This window comes from Crinia signifera, chromosome 6, assembly GCF_055691185.1.
Source record: "Crinia signifera chromosome 6, ASM5569118v1, whole genome shotgun sequence".
NCBI classification, from domain to species: domain Eukaryota; kingdom Metazoa; phylum Chordata; class Amphibia; order Anura; family Myobatrachidae; genus Crinia; species Crinia signifera.
The window spans coordinates 20,106,627-20,132,313 of NC_139222.1; the positions used below are offsets into that span (position 1 = coordinate 20,106,627).

At 48.0% G+C, this 25,687-nt stretch overlaps 1 protein-coding gene across 1 annotated transcript in view; it reads right to left on the reverse strand.

Annotated features, from left to right (window-relative positions):
* The window catches only part of LOC146010111 (uncharacterized), a 92,884-nt gene that overhangs the window by 65,810 nt on the left and 1,387 nt on the right, over positions 1 to 25,687 (reverse strand). The window contains exons 2-6 of the mRNA XM_083151033.1: positions 24,992 to 25,114; positions 23,099 to 23,290; positions 20,566 to 20,689; positions 14,994 to 15,091; positions 9,793 to 10,027 (exon numbers count right to left, since the gene is read on the reverse strand). Of these exons, the coding sequence (XP_083007159.1) occupies positions 9,793 to 10,027; positions 14,994 to 15,091; positions 20,566 to 20,689; positions 23,099 to 23,290; positions 24,992 to 25,096 (754 nt within the window). The 5' untranslated portion in view covers positions 25,097 to 25,114. The remainder of the gene's footprint in view (positions 1 to 9,792; positions 10,028 to 14,993; positions 15,092 to 20,565; positions 20,690 to 23,098; positions 23,291 to 24,991; positions 25,115 to 25,687) is intronic.

Genomic DNA, 25,687 nt, shown 5'->3' on the forward strand with positions numbered 1-25,687 from the left:
TTGAGGGCGTTCGCAGGGCTGACTGGAGACTGGATGATGCAGGATGTGTCTTGGCTGGGGAGAGTTGCTGCAGCCAAGATGGTCCTCTTGCCGAAATTGATGTATTTATTTCGTTCCATCCCGAGAGCCCCCAAAACATTGGTTTAATAAATTTAATCAACTCTTAGCTAAATATATCTGTAGAGGGACTAAACCTAGAATAGCAAAGAAAGTATTAGCTCGGTCTAAAACAGAAGGGGGTGTGGCGTATACAGACATTGAACTTTATTACGCCTCATGTGTGTTAAACCAGGCTAGGGATTGGTTCAATCTTAAAGAGCCCAAACCCTGGGTTCTACTGGAGAGTACCTTTGCCCACCCTACCCCTATTGTGGACCTGCTATGGCTCCCACCAAGTGAGTCCAGGAAACCATCAGTTTTATGCAAATCTATCAAAGCGACCTTAGATGTTTGTTATAAAATGAAAGCCTCCATAGCTAAGATAGCCCTTCTGGCTCCCTTTCTATCTTTTAAAGCTCTCAAATCCCTAATTCCCAATCTACCGCTACAGAGAGGGATTAACCAAGGAGTCAATTCAGTGGGGGATCTGTATGTTGAGGATAATCTCGTTCCCTTTAGTTACCTACAGCAGAAATTCCATATTCCCAAACAGGATTTTTTCATTTATCTTCAAATCAGAAGTTGGTTACAATCACACCTTGGTACACCTTATAAAAAGCCAAACTTTCCAGCCTTTCTTAAAACAAAGACCTGTGACTATTCACATAAAGGTGGCATATCATGGTGGTACTCTTACTTACTCTCCATAGACAGTAAGTCCAAATTGAAACCTCAAATCCTATGGGAGAGAGATTAGAACAAATCTTTCAATGAAGAGGACTGGGAGAATATTTATAGAACCTGTTTCAAGATCTCCCGCTGCATTAACCACTCCGAAATGTTCTTTAAACTCATTCATAGGGCCTACTTTACCCCAGCCAGACTACACAAGATCTGGCCTACGTCCTCTAACCTATGCTGGAGAAAATGCGGTAATATTGGGGACATTTTCCACATATTCTGGGCATGCCCACTACTGCGGTCTCTCTGGGGGGAAGTATTTCATCTTATGAGCTCAATTTCGAACCGACCCATCTATAGCGCTTCTTCATGTTTTCCCATTACAACTTTCTGCTGCAGACAGGTATATCCTTGGACACGTCCTAATAGCCACCAAGGCCTGTATAGCTAAAGGGTGGAAATCAGAGGTTGTACCGTCTATAGAATGTATTCAAAACAAGGTGCACAAACATTTTATTTATGAAACAACCAACGCCAAATACTCCTCATCTACAAACTCGCTATGCATGAAGTGGCTCGGATGGTCTGTCTTTTTGGAAGGGACAGACCACCCGACCATGCACAGCAGCACTCCAGAGTTATCGGTACTAAACTCCCAGTAGTTCCCTTTTATCTTGTCTAGTGATGTTTTCCGGCTAAAATGGATGCAGACTATAATATCGGTGTATTATTCTGACTTGTTGTTCTAAGTGAGACAATGACGTTTACTATGTATTATCTCTCCCCTCCTTTTCTTTTTTATCTTTCTGTACCTCCCTGCTACATTGTTTATGTTTTTGAAAAATTTACAATAAAAATTGAATATTAAAAAAAAAAAAAAAACATCTGGAGGGCCAACGTTGGACATGCCTGCCTTAGGGTTTACACTCCTTTACAACAAACTGGCAACTTGATCCTCCCGGCGAGTCCACTTACACGGCGGCTTTCGGAAGCGGAGACAGACGACTCGCTCCCTGTCTGCAACAACATCTAGCAGTACAACATCAAGCAGCGGCAGCCGCTCAGGTGAGCTTGAGCCGCCCGTGAGAACCAACCTTGGTTACTCTGGATACCCTCTACAAACGGAGAACCTTCTTTAGCCTGAAGTATCATCATTCTATAAGCCAATAAAAACGCATATAAAGTGGATATAAATTTGCCTTAATAACAAAGGATCTTAGCCCTTTTTGGATACAAACACCCAGCTAATCCAACAGGTGACGCAAATAATTATTATACCTCTAACTACGGCACAGGACACTTTTTTCTTATACGGGAAACAATGTGAATGTAAATGTATTAGAGTGAGAACCCCTGCTGTTTGTGACTGCTTCTAAAACTCTCTGCTAATTTGTTTGACGATTCTGTTTCATCTGGCAAAATCTTTGATCACATATGCTATACTAGGAACATTCCTTGCACTATTCCGATTGTTGGAAACGTACCGGATTGTTTCTGATACACCAAGCTCCAGAGATTTTGTGTATAGAACACATATAGTTACTGCCGTTTGCAATATTTGCCCCTGATGAAGTCATGATTTGACGAAACGCGTTGGGCCTTCTATCTGTGATCAAGAACTCCTGAATTGAGCAATTATTGTATATGTTCACCATTTGTGTATCTGTGATAACCTATTAAGGGTTTGTTTTATTTCTGTACATTATGTATATGTGTACATTTTATATTAAATACCTAATTTTCTAAGCTGCATTTATTGTACACTAGCGCACTCTGATCCCCCCTTTTTTCCATTTCTATTGTTTGGGTCTAGTCTAGCAGAGGACCCTTCAGAGGTGCTGCTTCCACTCTATTAGCGCAGGAAGGGGTCCCCCCCATTTTGTATATGTATAGATGTATAGATTATATATAAACACAGGGGGCCCAGCACTCACTACAACAAACTAACTCACCTTAACATTCAAATAATCAATAAATAAATAAATAAATAATGGGGTTTTAGTTCATGAATTGATCAATGCATTTAAGCTTGCAGCCCATCGCTAAGGGACCCCATTTCACTGCAAGTCCTACACTAGCAACTGATTTTCTTAGGAACCTGGCACCTGCTTACACATCATAGCTAAAATGAACATGTGTTTTTTTTCTGGGTTAATGCTCAACTGCCAAGTAACATGGCTTTTATAAGGTGAGACAATCCCAAACACAGCACCTGAATTTGTATTAAAGGGGCAGCTGTCACAGGTTTCAGGTAAATGAGCTTATCAAGGGTGCATGAGAAAGCTATGATCACAGTAACAGAGGTTAATTAAAAATCAACCCAAATATATAGATACAGAAGTACCAGCACACTCGCCATTTCTAAGAATAGGGTGCAAACAGCACCCACTTCCCAGGATGGGGTGCATTGGCCTGTGACCACACACTCTAGTAAATACAAACACAGGGGGCCCAGCACTCACTACAACAAACTAACTCACCTTAACATTCAAATAATCAATAAATAAATAATGGGATTTTACGACCCCCCGTGATTCGCGGACACCCCTCACCTCCTCCCTCCCCCCCCACCCCACCACCTAGTGTGTATATATATATATATATATATCTTGTAGATTATGCACTCACGGCCAACTGTATACAATGAGGGGGTGCTCCTTTATAGTAACACAGTGTGTCCCACTAATATGCAGAATGGGACGAATCCCAATAAGGGCACTCATCCATCTACATCCCCAATTCTCCCCAATAACGCACTCATCCACCTACATCCTCCATCTCCAACCTGACTGCTTCTGCCCCCCCCTCCTACAGGCCCTACACTGGCTCCCATTCCTTCCAGACCCCAATCCTCCCCAATAGCGCACTCATCCATCTACATCCTCCATCTCCAACCTGACTGCTTCTGCCCCCCCTCTCCTCCAGGCCCTACACTGGCTCCCATTCCTTCCAGACCCTAATCCTCCCCAATAACGCACTCATCCATCTACATCCTCCATCTCCAACCTGACTGCTTCTGCCCCCCCCTCTCCTACAGGCCCCACACTGGCTCCCATTCCTTCCAGATCCCAATCCTCCCCAATAACGCACTCATCCATCTACATCCTCCATCTCCAACCTCACTGCTTCTGCCCCCCCCCTCTCCTACAGGCCCTACACTGGCTCCCATTCCTTCCAGACCCCAATCCTCCCCAATAACGCACTCATCCATCTACATCCTCCATCTCCAACCTCACTGCTTCTGCCCCCCCTCTCCTACAGGCCCTACACTGGCTCCCATTCCTTCCAGACCCTAATCCTCCCCAATAACGCACTCATCCATCTACATCCTCCATCTCCAGCCTGACTGCTTCTGCCCCCCCTCTCCTACAGGCCCTACACTGGCTCCCATTCCTTCCAGACCCTAATCCTCCCCAATAACGCACTCATCCATCTACATCCTCCAGCTCCAACCTGACTGCTTCTGCCCCCCCCCCCTCTCCTACAGGCCCTACACTGGCTCCCATTCCTTCCAGACCCTAATCCTCCCCAATAACGCACTCATCCATCTACATCCTCCATCTCCAACCAGACTGCTTCTGCCCCCCCTCTCCTCCAGGCCCACACTGGCTCCCATTCCTTCCAGACCCTAATCCTTCCCAATTACACACTCATCCATCTACAACCTACATCTCCAACCTGACTGCTTCTGCCCCCCCTCTCCTACAGGCCCTACACTGGCTCCCATTCCTTCCAGATCCTAATCCTCCCCAATAACGCACTCATCCATCTACATCCTCCATCTCCAGCCTGACTGCTTCAGCCCCCCCCCCCCCCTCTCCTACAGGCCCTACACTGGCTCCCATTCCTTCCAGATCCTAATCCTCCCCAATAACGCACTCATCCATCTACATCCTCCATCTCCAACCTGACTGCTTCTGCCCCCCCCCTCTCCTACAGGCCCTACACTAGCTCCCATTCCTTCCAAACCCTAATCCTCCCCAATAACGCACTCATCCATCTACATCCTCCATCTCCAACCTGACTGCTTCTGCCCCACCTCTCCTCCAGGCCCACACTGGCTCCCATTCCTTCCAGACCCTAATCCTCCCCAATAACGCACTCATCCATCTACATCCTCCATCTCCAACCTGACTGCTTCTGCCCCCCCCCCCCTCTCCTACAGGCCCTACACTGGCTCCCATTCCTTCCAGATCCTAATCCTCCCCAATAACGCACTCATCCATCTACATCCTCCATCTCCAACCTGACTGCTTCTGCCCCCCCTCTCCTCCAGGCCCACACTGGCTCCCATTCCTTCCAGATCCTAATCCTCCCCAATAACGCACTCATCCATCTACATCCTCCATCTCCAACCTGACTGCTTCTGCCCCCCACCCCCCCCCCCCTCTCCTACAGGCCCTACACTAGCTCCCATTCCTTCCAAACCCTAATCCTCCCCAATAACGCACTCACCCATCTACATCCTCCATCTCCAGCCTGACTGCTTCTGCCCCCCCCCCCCCTCTCCTACAGGCCCTACACTGGCTCCCATTCCTTCCAGATCCTAATCCTCCCCAATAACGCACTCATCCATCTACATCCTCCATCTTCAACCTGACTGCTTCTGCCCCCCCCCCCCTCTCCTACAGGCCCTACACTAGCTCCCATTCCTTCCAAACCCTAATCCTCCCCAATAACGCACTCATCCATCTACATCCTCCATCTCCAACCTGACTGCTTCTGCCCTACCTCTCCTCCAGGCCCACACTGGCTCCCATTCCTTCCAGACCCTAATCCTCCCCAATAACGCACTCATCCATCTACATCCTCCATCTCCAACCTGACTGCTTCTGCCCCCCCCCCCCCCTCTCCTACAGGCCCTACACTGGCTCCCATTCCTTCCAGATCCTAATCCTCCCCAATAACGCACTCATCCATCTACATCCTCCATCTCCAACCTGACTGCTTCTGCCCCCCCTCTCCTCCAGGCCCACACTGGCTCCCATTCCTTCCAGATCCTAATCCTCCCCAATAACGCACTCATCCATCTACATCCTCCATCTCCAACCTGACTGCTTCTGCCCCCCACCCCCCCCCCCCCTCTCCTACAGGCCCTACACTAGCTCCCATTCCTTCCAAACCCTAATCCTCCCCAATAACGCACTCACCCATCTACATCCTCCATCTCCAACCTGACTGCTTCTGTCCCCCCCTCTCCTACAGGCCCTACACTGGCTCCTATTCCTTCCAGACCCCAATCCTCCCCAATAACGCACTCATTCATCTGCATCCTCCATCTCCAACCTGACTGCTTCTGCCCCCCCTCTCCTCCAGGCCCACACTGGCTCCCATTCCTTCCAGACCCTAATCCTCCCCAATAACGCACTTATCCATCTACATCCTCCATCTCCAACCTGACTGCTTCTGCCCCCCCCCCCCCTCTCCTACAGGCCCTACACTGGCTCCCATTCCTTCCAGATCCTAATCCTCCCCAATAACGCACTCATCCATCTACATCCTCCATCTCCAACCTGACTGCTTCTGCCCCCCCTCTCCTCCAGGCCCACACTGGCTCCCATTCCTTCCAGACCCTAATCCTCCCCAATAACGCACTCATCCATCTACATCCTCCATCTCCAACCTGACTGCTTCTGCCCCCCCCCCCCCCCTCTCCTACAGGCCCTACACTGGCTCCCATTCCTTCCAGATCCTAATCCTCCCCAATAACGCACTCATCCATCTACATCCTCCATCTCCAACCTGACTGCTTCTGCCCCCCCCCCCCCCCCTCTCCTACAGGCCCTACACTGGCTCCCATTCCTTCCAGATCCTAATCCTCCCCAATAACGCACTCATCCATCTACATCCTCCATCTCCAACCTGACTGCTTCTGCCCCCCCTCTCCTACAGGCCCTACACTGGCTGCCATTCCTTCCAGACCCTAATCCTCCCCAATAACTCACTCATCCATCTACATCCTCCATCTCCAACCTGACTGCTTCTGCCCCCCTCTCCTACAGACCCTACACTGGCTCCCATTCCTTCCAGCCCCTAATCCTCCCCAATAACGTACTCATCGATCTGCATCCTCCATCTCCAACCTGACTGCTTCTGCCTCCCCCCCCCCCCTCTCCTACAGGCCCTACACTGGCTCCCATTCCTTCCAGACCCCAATCCTCCCCAATAACGCACTCATCCATCTACATCCTCCATCTCCAACCTGACTGCTTCTGCCCCCCCTCTCCTCCAGGCCCTACACTGGCTCCCATTCCTTCCAGACCCTAATCCTCCCCAATAACGCACTCATCCATCTACATCCTCCATCTCCAACCTGACTGCTCCTGCCCCCCCCCCCCCTCCTACAGGCCCTACACTGGCTCCCATTCCTTCCAGACCCCAATCCTCCCCAATAACGCACTCATCAATCTACATCCTCCATCTCCAACCTGACTGCTTCTGCCCCCCCTCTCCTCCAGGCCCTACACTGGCTCCCATTCCTTCCAGACCCTAATCCTCCCCAATAACGCACTCATCAATCTACATCCTCCATCTCCAACCTGGCTGCTTCTGCCCCCCCCCCCCCCCCCCTCTCCTACAGGCCCTACACTGGCTCCCATTCCTTCCAGACCCCAATCCTCCCCAATAACGCACTCATCAATCTACATCCTCCATCTCCAACCTGACTGCTTCTGCCCCCCTCTCCTACAGGCCCTACACTGGCTCCTATTCCTTCCAGACCCTAATCCTCCCCAATAACGCACTCATCCATCTACATCCTCCATCTCCAACCTGACTGCTCCTGCCCCCCCCCCCCCCCCCCCCTCCTACAGGCCCTACACTGGCTCCCATTCCTTCCAGACCCCAATCCTCCCCAATAACGCACTCATCCATCCACAACCTCCATCTCCAACCTGAAGGCTCCTGTCCCCCCCCCCCCCCCTCCTACAGGCCCTACACTGGCTCCCATTCCTTCCAGACCCTAATCCTCCCCAATAATGCACTCATCCATCTACATCCTCCATCTCCATCCTCACTGCTTCTGCTCCCCCCCTCTCCTACAGGCCCTACACTGGCTCCCATTCCTTCCAGACCCCAATCCTCCCCAATAATGCACTCATCCATCTACATCCTCCATCTCCAACCTCACTGCTTCTGCCCCCCCTCTCCTACAGGCCCTACACTGGCTCCCATTCCTTCCAGACCCTAATCCTCCCCAATAATGCACTCATCCATCTACATCCTCCATCTCCAACCTGACTGCTTCTGCCTCCCTCCTCCTACAGACCCTACACTGGCTCCCATTCCTTCCAGACCCTAATCCTCCCCAATAACGCACTCATCCATCTACATCCTCCATCTCCAACCTGACTGCTTCTGCCTCCCTCCTCCTACAGGCCCTACACTGGCTCCCATTCCTTCCAGACCCTAATCCTCCCCATTAACGCACTCATCCATCTACATCCTCCATCTCCAACCTGACTGCTCCTGCCCCCCCCCCCCTTCCTACGGGCCCCACACTGGCTGCCATTTCATATACAATACAATGTAATCACCAAGCAGACTGCATAGACCTAGCCACAGTGACCTGCAGACTACATAGACCCAGCCACAGTGACATGCAGACTGCATAGACCCAGCCACAGGGACATGCAGACCGAGGGGAGTCACTACACTAGCATCATGTCCTAGTCACTGGTTACCTCTACTCCAGCAGGAGTATAATAGGGGCTGATGGCTCCTGATCTATGAGATACACCAGAGAGTGTGAGGAGGAGACTGGTCAGATCTCTGGGCTGGTAACACACAGTGACATGATGTGAGGGGAGAGCAGGAGTATAATAGGGGCTGATAGATCCTGATGTATGAGATACACCAGAGAGTGTGGGGAGGAGACTGGTCAGATCTCTGGGCTGGTAACACACAGTGACATGATGTGAGGGGGAGAGCAGGAGTATAATAGGGGCTGATGGCTCCTGATGTATGAGATACACCAGAGAGTGTGAGGAGGAGACTGGTCTGATCTCTGGGCTGGTAACACACAGTGACATGATGTGAGGGGAGAGCAGGAGTATAATAGGGGCTGATGGCTCCTGATCTATGAGATACACCAGAGAGTGTGGGGAGGAGACTGGTCAGATATCTGGGCTGGTAACACACAGTGACATGATGTGAGGGGAGAGCAGGAGTATAATAGGGGCTGATGGCTCCTGATGTATGAGATACACCAGAGAGTGTGGGGAGGAGACTGGTCAGATCTCTGGGCTGGTAACACACAGTGACATGATGTGAGGGAGAGCAGGAGTATAATAGGGGCTGATGGCGCCTGATGTATGAGATACACCATAGAGTGTGGGGAGGAGACTGGTCAGATCTCTGGGCTGGTAACACACAGTGACATGATGTGAGGGGAGAGCAGGAGTATAATAGGGGCTGATGGCTCCTGATGTATGAGATACACCAGAGAGTGTGGGGAGGAGACTGGTCAGATCTCTGGGCTGGTAACACACAGTGACATGATGTGAGGGGAGAGCAGGAGTATAATAGGGCTGATGACTCCTGATGTATGAGATACACCAGAGAGTGTGGGGAGGAGACTGGTCAGATCTCTGGGCTGGTAACACACAGTGACATGATGTGAGGGGGAGAGCAGGAGTATAATAGGGGCTGATGGTTCCTGATGTATGAGATACACCAGAGAGTTCTGGGAGGAGACTGGTCAGATCTCTGGGCTGGTAACACACAGTGACATGATGTGAGGGGAGAGCAGGAGTATAATAGGGGCTGATGGCACCTGATGTATGAGATACACCAGAGTGCGGGGAGGAGACTGGTCAGATCTCTGGGCTGGTAACACACAGTGACATGATGTGAGGGGGAGAGCAGGAGTATTATAGAGGCTGATGGCTCTGGACTCCCCCACTAGGCAGATGCATTGTCCTCATTACCTTAGTCTGACAGAGGAGGGTGTAGGATAAGAGAAAGCTGTATTGGCAGAACAAGGAAAATATGTAATACGTGATTATTCCTCACCTGTGCTGATATCTGCAGGGATTTCCTCCTCCTTACACTGCTGGTCACCCCTCATATATGTGTCTTCTGTCTCTTCTTTCTTATCTGTCATATACAATTCTTCTCCTACTACCTTCCTATCAGTCACATTCGTATCTTCTTCTTCTTCTGTATCTTCTGCCTTAATATCAGTCACATCCGTCTCTTCTCCCTTTATATCTTCAACCTTAATATCAGACAAATCTTCACACTGAACCTAAATAATACCACATTAGGAATGTCTGAGGTTATTGAGATTACACTGTAGAATATCAGTGTATAAAACCAGGGCCGCAAAGAGGTATGCTGGTCCCCAGTAAATGTGTTGGGGCGTGGCCTACTTGCGGGAGGCGTGCCACTTCCCACGATTAGGCCACCCCCAAAATGTTCAGAGGGGGAGGAAAAAACACTCTAAAATTCAAGGGGGGGGGGGTGTTTATTGTTACATAGTAGGTGAGGCTGAATAAAGACTTGGGTCCAGCTATTTCAACCTATGGTTATAACAGATATTTTAGAGACAGATTGTGTTTCTTCTATGTACCCGTGGATGTTTTTAACCAATAAATGTTTATCCAACCTTATTTTAAACATATTTATAGTGCCTGCCGACACCACTTCTCCAGGAAGAGAGTTCCAAAGTTTGACTGCTCTGACTGTAAAGAAATTTTTTCTTCCAGATGAACAAAATCTTTTTTCTTCTACTCTAAACTCGTGCCCTCGCGTCCTAGATTCCTGTCTAGCAGAAAAAAGGGTGTTTTGACAGTTCCTTATATTGGCCCCTAATATATTTATACATGTTAAGCATGTCCCTCCTTAAACGTCTCTTCTCTAGTGTAAATAGTCCCAAATTGCTTCATCTCTCCTCGTAGCAGTTTGTAGAAATATTTGGGTGCTATACTGCGCTCACCTATGGTGGTGTTGTTTGGCGCTGCTTTTGCCTCAGGGGTGTCCCGTGCCCCCTGTGGGTCATAAATGGAAAGGAGGAGATGGGCTAAAGCGCTGCTTATGTATGAGTTGAGTAAAGGGAGTGGATAATGTTTGGTATAAAGTGCTTTATTTACATAGGTGCATGTTACATAAACAAAATGCAAAAAGTTTGGGGGTAAAAGGTGGGTGGTGGGCTCATCTGTGTGGATGCTGAGAGCCCCATGGGGAATAAGGGCATCAACGGATCCCTTTTCCCTTCTGTCTCTCTGCAGAATAGTTTGTATGTCCTGGGGCTTCCTCTGGGGGAAGTCTCTGTATTGGTGCTGTGATGATCCCCTTTGGTGGTAAGGGTGTACAGCGTGGAAGATGGGGATAAGCAGGGAGCGGCGACCCGCTTCTTACCCTGTCGACGTAGGGGAGTGGCACGATGGTGTTTGCAAGTGCAGCCGCACTATGGGTGCTCCCGGTGGTTAATCTCGATGCGGGCGTGCAGGGCTACCCTGTCCGGAAGTCCGTTTTTGACCTCTCCCTGGCGAGTGACTGGTTGTGAAGTTTGATGCCCGGGTAGTGCTGCAGCCACAGCGTCTAACTCCCCGAGTGCGTCCTAGGTGCCCGGCCCCGCCTGCACTGTCCGAGGCGTCACTTCCGGGTCTCGCGAGACCAGCGGCGATTCCCCGGGTGATGTCGCTTGAGTGCCGGTGCGTTGTAACTCACTCCGGAGGAGACTGTGCCGAGTGTGTTGATGCAGCACCTAGTGTGTGTGCGATGCTTGTTTAGATGTCCAATGCGTTTCGGCCTTGAAAAAGGCTTCCATAAGCCGAAACACGTTGGACATCTAAACAAGCATCGCACACACACTAGGTGCTGCATCAACACACTCGGCACAGTCTGCTCCACGAATTTTGGATTTTTTTCTAATTCTATGATGTCCTTTTTATAGTGTGGGGCCCAGAACTGCACTGCGTATTCGAGGTGAGGTCTCACCAATGATTTGTACAGAGGCATAATTACTTTTGAGTCCCTAGTTTCCATGCACCTTTTAATACATGCGAGAATTTTATTGGCCTTTTTTATTGCAATATTACATTGAGCACTACACCCCAGTTTGTTGTCTATTTGGACTCCTAGATCCTTTTCGAGTACTGATTTACCCAATTCATCCCCACTTAGGTTATAACTAGCACACTGGTTATGTCTCCCAAGGTGCATGACCTTGCATTTGTTCACATTGAACCTCATCTTCCACTTTTTTGCCCACTCATCTAGATTGTCAACATCATTTTTGGAGCGTGGTGACATCTTCTGATGATTTAATAACTCTGCTCAGTTTTGTGCTGTCTGCAAAGATGGATACATTGCTGAGTAACCCCATCCCTATATCATTGATAAAAATGTTAAATAAAATGGGCCCTAGAACCGAACCCTGTGGCACTCCACTTAGTACTGGTATCATATTAGATACGGCACTGTTCACGACCACTCTTTGTTCTCTATTACACAGCCAGTTCCCTACCCATCTACAGATATTTGCCCCTAATCCCAGGTCCTCCATTTTATTTATCAACCTCCTGTGTGGAACTGTATCAAAAGCTTTAGCAAAACCTAGGATAATCTACAGCGTTTCCATTATCAAGGTTTTTGCTAACCTCCTCATAGAAGCCTAGTAAATTAGTTTGGCATAAACGATTTTTAACGAACCCATGTTGATTAATACTGATTACACTATGAAGATCTAAATATTCCTGGATACCATCCCTTAAAAATCCATCAAATAGTTTACCCACTATAGATGTTAAACTCACAGGCCTGTAATTAGCGGGATTTTCCCTTTTCCCTTTTTTGAATAATGGCACTACCTCTGCGTTTCTCTAGTCTTTTGGTACCTTACCCGATGATAGTGAATTATCAAAAATATAGTGCAGGGGGGTCGCTAGTACCTCCCTTATCTCCAGTAGTACCCTAGGATGAATCCCATCTGGCCCTGGCGATTTGTTTGTTTTAATTTTGCCGAGCCTCAATATTATCTCATCGGCCGTGAAATCAATAATGAGATCCGGCTTGTTCATACATATATGTTGTACTTGTGTTTTCCACAGTCTGCTCACCCTTTGTAAACACTGATGAGAAGAACTAATTTAACAGGTCTGCCTTTCCCTTATCCTCCGTAAAACTTTTACCATTGGTATCGGTTATGTTTTCTTTGATTATTCGTTTACTATTTATGTATTTGAAAAACTTTTTGGGGTTGGTTTTGCTTTCAGTGGCTATGCGCTCTTCACACTCCCTATTAGCTAATTTGATTACCCCTTTACAAGTTTTGTTTGATTCTTTGTACTTGGTGAATGCCTCCTCGTTTAAGTTATTTTTATAGAATTGAAATGCTCTTGTTTTATTGTTGATTGCTGACCTTACTTTTTTGTCCAACCATGGTGGCTTTTTTTTTTGTTAAATTTACCCTTATTTACTTTAGGAATCTATTTAACGGTTAATGATTCTAGCACATTTTTTAGAGTATCCCACATTTCTTCTGCATTTTTCCCCTCAAAGACCGTTTCCCACACAATTCCTTTTAGGGCTTCCCTGAATAATTCAAAGTTCGCTTTTCTGAAGTTTAGTATTTTTGCCGATCCTTTATGATGAAGTTTACAGAAGTTGATTTCCAGTGAAACCATGTTGTGATCACTATTACCTAATTGTTCAATTACTATGGTGTTTGAGAATATGTCGATGTTATTTGTTAATACTAAATCCAATAGTTCCTTATTGTGGGTTGGAGCTTCTACCATTTGAGTGATAAATTGGTCTTTGAGTAAGTTTAGGAACACACTGCATTTTGCTGTTTTACATATTTCGTTTTTCCAATCATTGGGGCAGATGTATTAAGCTTTAACAAGAGATAAATGCAAGGGTGATAAGGAGAGATAACGTCCAATCATCTGCTAACTGCCATGTTGCAGCCTGTGTTTGAAAAAAGTCAGCAAGGAGCTGATTGGCTGGATGTTTATCTTTCCTGATCACCCTTGCATTTATCTCTTGTTAAACCTTAATACATCTGCCTCAATGTCCGGTAAATTAAAATCCCCCATAATTAATGCCTGTCCCTGATCTGACAATTGTTTGATTTGGTTTAAAAGAAGAGACTCGTCCCTTTTGTTTATGTTCGGTGGTCTATAACATACCCCTATTAAAATGTTGTTATTAGGTTTTTTGTTGTCGGTTATCTCTGCCCACACGGCCTCAGTGTTATCATCCTCTGTACCTGTGCTCATTACTTTCTCGCACAATGTTAAATTATTTTTTACATATAGGCACCCCCCCCCCCCCCGCCCCTTCTACTTTCCCTGTCTTTTCTGTAGAGTGTATATCCCTCCATGCTTAGGGCCCAGTTATGCCATTACACCATGTTTCTGTAACACCAATAATGTCATAATCGTCCCTAGTGACCACGGTTTCTAGTTCCCCGATTTTAACTGCTAAGCTTCTTGCATTAGCCAGTAGGCATTTTAGTTTATGTTTATTTTAAACATTATATTTAATTTCTCCCCTAGACTTATTTATTTGTATTCCTTGCTAATTTCCTCGTACCCACCTCCCCCTCAATATACTCTCTACAGCCCTCCGCACCATGTCCACCGCCTGACCTATACAGATTTGAAACCAATTCCTGTGTCCTTCTCGCATTCCCTTACTCTAAGATCGTCTGTACCTAAGAGCTGTAAAGAGGTAACATAACTGTTATCACATAGCATTCCTGAAGCACCCTGGGAATTACACACGTTTCCCCTGACTTTGCCTGTAACTCTGTCCTCCCCCCCCTTCTCCTCCCCCAAATTGATCCTTACCCCTGCTCCTACTAGTCTAGCTACAGGTCTCATAGTGTCTAGTTGCCCCCCAACCCCCCCCCCCCCCCCCGTCACCTAGTATTGTGTGTCAACCCCCTCAGCAGCACACACCTACAGCATGTGCTCTGCTTACAGCAGGCTCAGCATGAACTCTCACATGCTGTAATGGAGTCAAGCATCCTGAGCATGCTGTCAGCACAGCACATGCTGAATGTGTGTGCTGCTGCTGCCGCCCGGGAGGGATGGAGGGGAAAGGGGCCGGACCAGGGCCTCCGCCGGGCCCCACCAGCAAGCCCAGGTAATTAGTACCCCCTCCCCCACCCTCTCAGCAGCCCTGACATACACACACACCTGCTGCAATTCATATAGTGACAGTCACTTTGATATATTGGGGAGACCCTAATTCCGACCTACCTGATCCTCCTGTGGGGTCCTGTGAGTCTCCTCTGTACAGTGCTGGGAATACAGAGGACGGGGACATCTCTCTGGGGTATCTCTGTTACTGGGCCCATCTGTAGGAGACACACAGTGACTGAGGACATGGTATATATGTGATTATCCTGGGAATACAGAGGACGGGGACATCTCTCTGGGGTATCTCTGTTACTGGGCCCATCTGTAGGAGACACGCAGTGACTGAGGACATGGTATATATGTGATTATCCTGGGAATACAGGACGGGGACATCTCTCTGGGGTATCCCTGTTACTGGGCCCATCTGTAGGAGACACACAGTGACTGAGGACATGGTATATATGTGATTATCCTGGGAATACAGAGGACGGGGACATCTCACTGGGGTATCTCTGTTACTGGGCCCATCTGTAGGAGACACACAGTGACTGAGGACATTGTATATATGTGATTATCCTGGGAATACAGAGGACGGGGACATCTCTCTGGGGTATCCCTGTTACTGGGCCCATCTGTAGGAGACACACAGTGACTGAGGACATGGTATATATGTGATTATCCTGGGAATACAGAGGACGTGGACATCTCTCTGGGGTATCTCTGTTACTGGGCCCATCTGTAGGAGACACGCAGTGACTGAGGACATTGTATATATGTGATTATCCTGGGAATACAGAGGACGGGGACATCTCTCTGGGGTATCCCTGTTACTGGGCCCATCTGTAGGAGACACGCAGTGACTGAGGACATGGTATATATGTGATTATCCTGGGAATACAGGACGGGGACATCTCTCTGGGGTATCCCTGTTACTGGGCCCATCTGTAGGAGACACACAGTGACTGAGGACATGGTATATATGTGATTATCCTGGGAATACAGAGGACGGGGACATCTCACTGGGGTATCTCTGTTACTGGGCCCATCTGTAGGAGACACACAGTGACTGAGGACATTGTATATATGTGATTATCCTGGGAATACAGAGGACGGGGACATCTCTCTGGGGTATCCCTGTTACTGGGCCCATCTGTAGGAGACACACAGTGACTGAGGACATGGTATATATGTGATTATCCTGGGAATACAGAGGACGTGGACATCTCTCTGGGGTATCTCTGTTACTGGGCCCATCTGTAGGAGACACGCAGTGACTGAGGACATTGTATATATGTGATTATCCTGGGAATACAGAGGACGGGGACATCTCTCTGGGGTATCCCTGTTACTGGGCCCATCTGTAGGAGACACACAGTGACTGAGGACATGGTATATATGTGATTATCCTGGGAATACAGAGGACGGGACATCTCTCTAGGGTATCTCTGTTACTGGGCCCATCTGTAGGAGACACGCAGTGACTGAGGACATGGTATATATGTGATTATCCTGGGAATACAGAGGACGGGGACATCTCTCTGGTGTATCTCTGTTACTGGGCCCATCTGTAGGAGACACACAGTGACTGAGGACATGGTATATATGTGATTCTCCTGGGAATACAGAGGACGGGGACATCTCTCTGGTGTATCTCTGTTACTGGGCCCATCTGTAGGAGACACACAGTGACTGAGGACATGGTATATATGTGATTATCCTGGGAATACAGAGGACGGGGACATCTCTCTGGGGTATCTCTGTTACTGGCCCCATCTGTAGGAGACACACAGTGACTGAGGACATGGTATATATGTGATTATCCTGGGAATACAGAGGACGGGGAAATCTCTCTGGGGTATCTCTGTTACTGGGCCCATCTGTAGGAGACACGCAGTGACTAAGGACATGGTATATATGTGATTATCCTGGGAATACAGAGGACGGGGACATCTCTCTGGGGTATCTCTGTTACTGGGCCCATCTGTAGGAGACACGCAGTGACTGAGGACATGGTACATATGTGATTATCCTGGGTATACAGAGGACGGGGACATCTCTCTGGTGTATCTCTGTTACTGGGCCCATCTGTAGGAGACACGCAGTGACTGAGGACATGGTATATATGTGATTATCCTGAGAATACAGAGGACGGGGACATCTCTCTGGTGTATCTCTGTTACAGGGCAGCACGGATGGTGTAATGGTTAGCATTACTGCCTCACAGCGCTGAGGTCATGGGTTCGATCCCCACCATGGCTCTAACTGTGCGGAGTTTGTATATTCTCCCCGTGCTTGCGTGGGTTTACTCCGGGTACTCCGGTTTCCTCCCACAATCCAAAAATATACAGATAGGTTAATTGGCTTCCAACAAAATGTAACCCTAGAATGTCTGTGTGTGCATGTACATGTGGTAGGGAATATAGATTGTAAGCTCCACTGGGGCAGGGACTGATGTGAATGTTCAAATATTCTCTGTAAAGCGCTGCGTAATATGTATGCGCTATATAAGAAACTGTTAATAATAAATTAATAATAAATATCCTGGGAATACAGAGGACGGGGACATCTCTCTGGTGTATCTCTGTTACTGGGCCCATCTGTAGGAGACACGCAGTGACTGAGGACATGGTATATATGTGATTATCCTGGGAATACAGAGGACGGGGACATCTCTCTGGTGTATCTCTGTTACTGGGCCCATCTGTAGGAGACACGCAGTGACTGAGGACATTGTATATATGTGATTATCCTGGGAATACAGAGGACGGGGACATCTCTCTGGTGTATCTCTGTTACTGGGCCCATCTGTAGGAGACACGCAGTGACTGAGGACATGGTATATATGTGATTATCCTGGGAATACAGAGGACGGGGACATCTCTCTGGTGTATCTCTGTTACTGGGCCCATCTGTAGGAGACACGCAGTGACTGAGGACATGGTATATATGTGATTATCCTGGGAATACAGAGGACGGGGACATCTCTCTGGTGTATCTCTGTTACTGGGCCCATCTGTAGGAGACACGCAGTGACTGAGGACATTGTATATATGTGATTATCCTGGGAATACAGAGGACGGGGACATCTCTCTGGGGTATCTCTGTTACTGGGCCCATCTGTAGGAGACACGCAGTGACTGAGGACATGGTATATATGTGATTATCCTGGGAATAGAGGACGGGGACATCTCTCTGGGGTATCTCTGTTACTGGGTCCATCTGTAGGAGACACGCAGTGACTGAGGACATGGTATATATGTGATTATCCTGGGAATACAGAGGACGGGGACATCTCTCTGGGGTATCTCTGTTACTGGGCCCATCTGTAGGAGACACGCAGTGACTGAGGACATGGTATATATGTGTGATTATCCTGGGAATACATAGGACGGGGACATCTCTCTGGGGTATCTGTTACTGGGCCCATCTGTAGGAGACACGCAGTGACTGAGGACATGGTATATATGTGATTATCCTGGGAATACAGAGGACGGGGACATCTCTCTGGGGTATCTGTTACTGAGCCCATCTGTAGGAGACACGCAGTGACTGAGGACATGGTATATATGTGATTATCCTGGGAATACAGGACGGGGACATCTCTCTAGGGTAACTCTGTTACTGGGCCCATCTGTAGGAGACACACAGTAACTGAGGACATGGTATATATGTGATTATCCTGGGAATACAGAGGACGGGGACATCTCTCTGGGGGATCTCTGTTACTGGCCCATCTGTAGGAGACACGCAGTGACTGAGGACATGGTACATATGTGATTATCCTGGGAATACAGAGGACGGGGACATCTCTCTGTGGTATCTCTGTTACTGGCCCCATCTGTAGGAGACACAGTGACTGAGGACATGGTATATATGGGATTATCCTGAGAATACAGAGGATGGGGACATCTCTCTTGGGGATCTCTGTTACTGGGCCCATCTGTAGTAGACACGCAGTGACTGAGGACATGGTATATATGTGATTATCCTGGGAATATGGAGGACGGGGACATCTCTCTGGGGTATCCCTGTTACTGGGCCCATCTGTAGGAGACACAGTGACTGAGGACATGGTATATATGTGATTATCCTGGGAATACAGAGGACGGGGACATCTCTCTGGGGTATCTCTGTTACTGGGCCCATCTGTAGGAGACACGCAGTGACTGAGGACATGGTATATATGTGATTATCCTGGTAATACAGAGGACGGGGACATCTCTCTGGGGTATCTCTGTTACTGGCTCCATCTATAGGAGACACGCAGTGACTGAGGACATGGTATATATGGGATTATCCTGAGAATACAGAGGACGGGGACATCTCTCTGGGGTATCTCTGTTACTGGGCCCATCTGTAGTAGACACGCAGTGACTGAGGACATGGTATATATGTGATTATCCTGGGAATACAGAGGATGGGGACATCTCTCTGGGGTATCTCTGTTACTGGGCCCATCTGTAGGAGACACACAGTGACTGAGTACATGGTATATATGTGATTATCCTGGGAATACAGGACGGGGACATCTCTCTAGGGTATCTCTGTTACTGGGCACATCTGTAGGAGACACAGTGACTGAGGACATGGTATATATGTGATTATCCTGGGAATACAGAGGACGGGGACATCTCTCTGGGGTATCTCTGTTACTGGGCCCATCTGTAGGAGACACACAGTAACTGAGGACATGGTATATATGTGATTATCCTGGGAATACAGAGGACGGGGACATCTCTCTGGGGTATCACTGTTACTGGGCCCATCTGTAGGAGACACGCAGTGACTGAGGACATGGTATATATGTGATTATCCTGGGAATACAGAGGACGGGGACATCTCTCTGGGGGATCTCTGTTACTGGCCCATCTGTAGGAGACACGCAGTGACTGAGGACATTGTATATATGTGATTATCCTGGGAATACAGAGGACGGGGACATCTCTCTGGGGTATCTCTGTTACTGGCCCCATCTGTAGGAGACACAGTGACTGAGGACATGGTATATATGGGATTATCCTGAGAATACAGAGGACGGGGACATCTCTCTGGGGTATCTCTGTTACTGGGCCCATCTGTAGTAGACACGCAGTGACTGAGGACATGGTATATATGTGATTATCCTGGGAATATGGAGGACGGGGACATCTCTCTGGGGTATCTCTGTTACTGGGCCCATCTGTAGGAGACACACAGTGACTGAGGACATGGTATATATGTGATTATCCTGGGAATACAGAGGACGGGACATCTCTCTGGGGTATCGCTGTTACCGGGCCCATCTGTAGGAGACACACAGTGACTGAGGACATGATATATATGTGATTATCCTGGGAATACAGAGGACGGGGACATCTCTCTGGGGTATCTCTGTTACTGGCCCATCTGTAGGAGACACGCAGTGACTGAGGACAGTGTATATATGTGATTATCCTGGGAATACAGAGGACGGGGACATCTCTCTGGGGTATCTCTGTTACTGGGCCCATCTGTAGGAGACACACAGTGACTGAGGACATGGTATATATGTGATTATCCTGGGAATACAGAGGACGGGACATCTCTCTGGGGTATCTCTGTTACTGGGCCCATCTGTAGGAGACACACAGCGACTGAGGACATTGAATACATGTGTGATTAGCAGATGATAAGTGAACAATATCACGTACAATAAAATGAAGTCTCTTCTTACCCAGTGATGTGAGGGGCTGCTGATTTTCCATTATTATATCCTTGTACAGATCCTTGTGTTCCTCTATATACTCCCACTCCTCCATGGAGAGATAGACAGTGACATCCTGACACCTTATAGGAACCTGACACACACAATGATACAGTCATCACCCAGACACATCCCCCAGTGTTACTGTATAACGCCCCATTCCCAGCAGTCACCGCTCCGGCCACAACTCTGGTGTTACTGTAGAATGTCCCATTCCAAGCAGTCACATCCCCCGGTGTTACTTCATAATGTCTCAATCCCAGTAGTCACCTCTCCGAAACTCACATCCCCCGGTGTAACTGTATAATGCCCTATTCCCAGCAGTCACATCCCCCGGTGCTACAGGTTGAGTATCCCGTATCCAAAATGCTCGGGACCAGGAGAATTTTGGATAACGGATTATTCCGTATTTCGGAATATTTTAATATTTCAATGATGTATTTTGAAGTTTATTGCATTTATGCTGTATAAACACATAATATACACACAAATATATTTTATTACCACATAAAATACACACAAATATATTTTAATTGTTCAAAAAACAAGGTTTCAAAACGTGAAACAAAATGTGTGTACTATCTCAGCACTGAATTTGAATGCCAAGCAATCATTGTCTTGCACATATATAGTGCCAGTTACATATCATGTCCCCAGTGATGCTGTTACAAATGTCCCCAGTCAGTTTTTAGCAAAAAATTTTTTTTTTTCCACTTTCTGGAATGTCCGTATTTCGGAATAATTTGGATAACGGATACTCGGATACGGGATACTCGACCTGTACTGTATAATGTCCCATTCCCAGCATTCACCTCTCCGGTCAAATCCCCTGGTGTTACTGTATAATGCCCCATTCCCAGCAGTCACCTCTCCGGTCACATTCCTCAGTGTTACTGTATAACGTCCCATTCCCAGCAGTCACCTCTCCATTCACATCCCTGGTGTTACTGTATACTGTCCTATACCCAGCAGTCACCTCCCCCGGTGTTACTGTATATTGTCCTATTCCCAGCAGTCACCTCCCCCCAGTGTTACTGTATATTGTCCCATTCCCAGCATTCACCTCACCGGTCAAATCCCCTGGTGTTACTGTATAATGTCCCATTCCCAGCAGTCACCTCTCCGGTCACATCCCCCGGTGTAACTGTATAATGTCCCATTCCCAGCAGTCACCTCTACGGTCACATCCCCCGGTGTTACTGTATAATGCCCCATTCTCAGCAGTCACCTATCTGGTCACATCCCCCGGTGTTACTGTTTAATGTCCCCATTCCCAGAAGTCACCTCTCCGGTCACATCTTCTGGTGTTACTGTATAATCTCCTATTACCAGCAGTCACATCCCCTGGTGTTACTGTATAATGCCACTTTCCCAGCAGTCACCTCTGTAGCGGTCACTGTATAATGTCCCATTCCCAGCAGTCACCTCACCGATCACATCCTCCCGGTGTTACTGTATAATGTTCCATTCCCAGCATTTACCTCTCCGGTAACATCCCCCGCTGTTACTGTATAACGTCCCATTCCCAGCAGTCACCTCCCCCGCTGTTACTGTATAACGTCCCATTCCCAGCAGTCACATCCCCCGGTGTTACTGTATAATGTCCCATTCCCAGCATTCACCTCCTCAGTCACATCCCCCGGTGTTACTGCATAATGTCCCATTCCTAGAAGTCACCTCTCCGGTCACATCCCCCGATGTTACTGTATAATGTCCCATTCCCAGAAGTCACCTCTCCGGTCACATCCCCCGGTGTTACTGCATAATGTCCCATTCCTAGAAGTCACCTCTCCGGTCACATCCCCCGGTGTTACTGTATAATGTCCCATTCCCAGCATTCACCTCCTCAGTCACATCCCCCGGTGTTACTGCATAATGTCCCATTCCTAGAAGTCACCTCTCCGGTCACATCCCCCGATGTTACTGTATAATGTCCCATTCCCAGAAGTCACCTCTCCGGTCACATCCCCCGGTGTTACTGCATAATGTCCCATTCCCAGAAGTCACCTCTCCGGTCACATCCCCCGGTGTTACTGTATAACGTCCCACTCCCAGCAGTCACCTCCTCAGTCACATCCCCCGATGTTACTGTATAATGTCCCATGCCCAGTATTCACCTCTCCGGTCACATCCCCCGGTGTTACTGTATAACGTCCCATTCCCAGCAGTCACCTCCTCAGTCACATCCCCCCGGTGTAACTGTATAATGTCCCATTCCCAGCAGTCACCTCTCCGGTCACATCCCCCGGTGTTACTGTATAATGTCCCATTCCCAGCAGTCAACTCTCCGGTCACATCCCCCCGTGTTACTGTATAATGCCCCATTCCCAGCAGTCACCTCTCCGGTCACATCCCCCAGTGTTACTGTATAATGCCCAATTCCGAGCAGTCACCTCTCCGGTCACCTCCCCCATTGTTACTATATAATGTCCCATTCCCAGCAGTCACCTCTCCGGTCACATCCCCCGGTGTTACTGTATAATGTCCCATTCCCAGGAGTCACCTCTCCGGTCAGCAGCTGGATGATCGTGTTGGTGAGTTCCAGGATCTTCTGCTCCTTGTCTCTCCCATGTATCAGTGAGTGAGGTGGGGGCACTGTGATGGAACTCTGGGTTCTTTTCAGTCCTCCGGACACACAGTAATGGCTACTGGTTGTCTCATGCTCACCAGATGTCTTCTTCACTACTATGTAACCCTGTGTATTGGAAAAATATACTATCACCACATACTTTCCCAGTGAAGGGGCCAGATGCACTTAGCTTCAAAAGTGATAACATGGAGAGTGATAAACAGCCAGCCAATCAGCTCCTACCTGCCATGTCACAGACTGTGTTTGGAAAATGTCAGGCAGGAACTGATTGGTTGGTTGTTTATCACTCTCCATTTTATCACTTTTGAAGCTTAGTGCATCTGGCCCAAGATCCTCTATTATTGCTATGTGATGTCACTTCCAAGATCCACCAGTCAGGTCACATCTATCAGTGATATCACTGACACTCAGATCTCCTCACATCTCCAGTCATGTCTATGCACAAAGCAGGATTAACAGGGGAGCTAAGCAGGATGTGTCTGCCATAGTGGGGGCACAGTGGTGAATAGGAGTGCATAATGGGGGCAGTATGTGGCAACTCTAATTTATTGCCCCTGCCAAACCTTAGTCCAGCCCTGTCCCTGTATTATTACTATAGATATAAGTGATGTCACAGTGATGCTCCCAGATCCCCTCACCTCCCCAGTCACGTCCCTGTATTATTACTATAGATATAAGTGATGTCACAGTGATGCTCCCAGATCCCCTCACCTCCCCAGTCACGTCCCTGTATTATTACTATAGATATAAGTGATGTCACAGTGATGCTCCCAGATCCCCTCACCTCCCCAGTCACGTCCCTGTATTATTACTATAGCTATAAGTGATGTCACAGTGACACTCCCAGATCCCCTCACCTCCCCAGTCATGTCCCTGTATTATTACTATAGATATAAGTGATGTCACAGTGACGCTCCCAGATCCCCTCACCTCCCCAGTCCTGTCCCTGTATTATTACTATAGATATAAGTGATGTCACAGTGACACTCCCAGATCCTCTTATCTCCCCAGTCAGGTCCCTGTATTATTACTATAGATATAAGTGATGTCACAGTGATGCTCCCAGATCCCCTCACCTCCCCAGTCACGTCCCTGCATTATTATAATAGATATAGGTGATGTCACAGTGACACTCCCAGATCCCCTCACCTCCCCAGTCATGTCCCTGTATTATTACTATAGATATAAGTGACGTCACAGTGACGCTCCCAGATCCCCTCACCTCCCCAGTCACGTCCCTGTATTATTACTATAGATATAAGTGATGTCACAGTGATGCTCCCAGATCCCCTCACCTCCCCAGTCACGTCCCTGTATTATTACTATAGATATAAGTGATGTCACAGTGACACTCCCAGATCCTCTCATCTCCCCAGTCAGGTCCCTGTATTATTACTATAGATATAAGTGATGTCACAGTGACGCTCCCAGATCCCCTCACCTCCCCAGTCACGTCCCTGTATTATTACTATAGATATAAGTGATGTCACAGTGACGCTCCCAGATCTCCTCACCTCCCCAGTCATGTCCCTGTATTATTACTATAGATATAAGTGATGTCACAGTGACGCTCCCAGATCCCCTCACCTCCCCAGTCACGACCCTGTATTATTACTATAGATATAAGTGATGTCACAGTGACGCTCCCAGATCCCCTCACCTCCCCAGTCATGTCCCTGTATTATTACTATAGATATAAGTGATGTCACAGTGACACTCCCAGATCCCCTCACCTCCCCAGTCACGTCTCTGTATTATTACTATAGATATAAGTGATGTCACAGTGACACTCCAAGATCCCCTCACCTCCCCAGTCAGCAGGTAGATGATCTCCAGGGTGAGATTTAGTATCCTCTCAGTCATGTGACTCTGGTCCTTGTCCATCCTCGGGAAATCAGTGACGTGTCTCATCCTCACCGCTCTGTTGTCCTGGAATAAAAATAATAATTACCATTAACACCACACAGTTCACAGGTAACATATATGCCCACACACTGTGAGATATGAACTAGACACGATGTAGTATAATAATTCCTGCCTGCACATACAATTTTGCCTTGCGATGTGGACAACACTGCCAATAAGACGCAGACAAATAAGCACTTATCACTAAAAGGGTTAAGAGAAATCCAGACAGAGGCCCAACAGCGGAAGAGGGTAAAAGCCGGAAACATAGTAAATGCACTGAAAAAGCCGGAAACCATGCAAAGTGTATTAGAAAAGCCGGAAATCATAATAAATGTATTGAAAAAGCCGGAAATAATTATAAATGCATTCAAAAACCCAGCCACCATGTAAAGTGTATTAGAAAAGCCGGAAATCATAGCAAATGCATTGAAAAAGCTGGAAGCCAGGTAAAGGGATGCCGGACAGTTTCCCGACAGTCAAAACCCCAACACTCGGGGTCCCGACGGCCACCGGCTATTCTCCCTCGTGGGAGTCCACGACCCCCATAGAGGGAGAATAGAATAGGTGGCGAGCGTAATGCTCGCCACCGTGCCC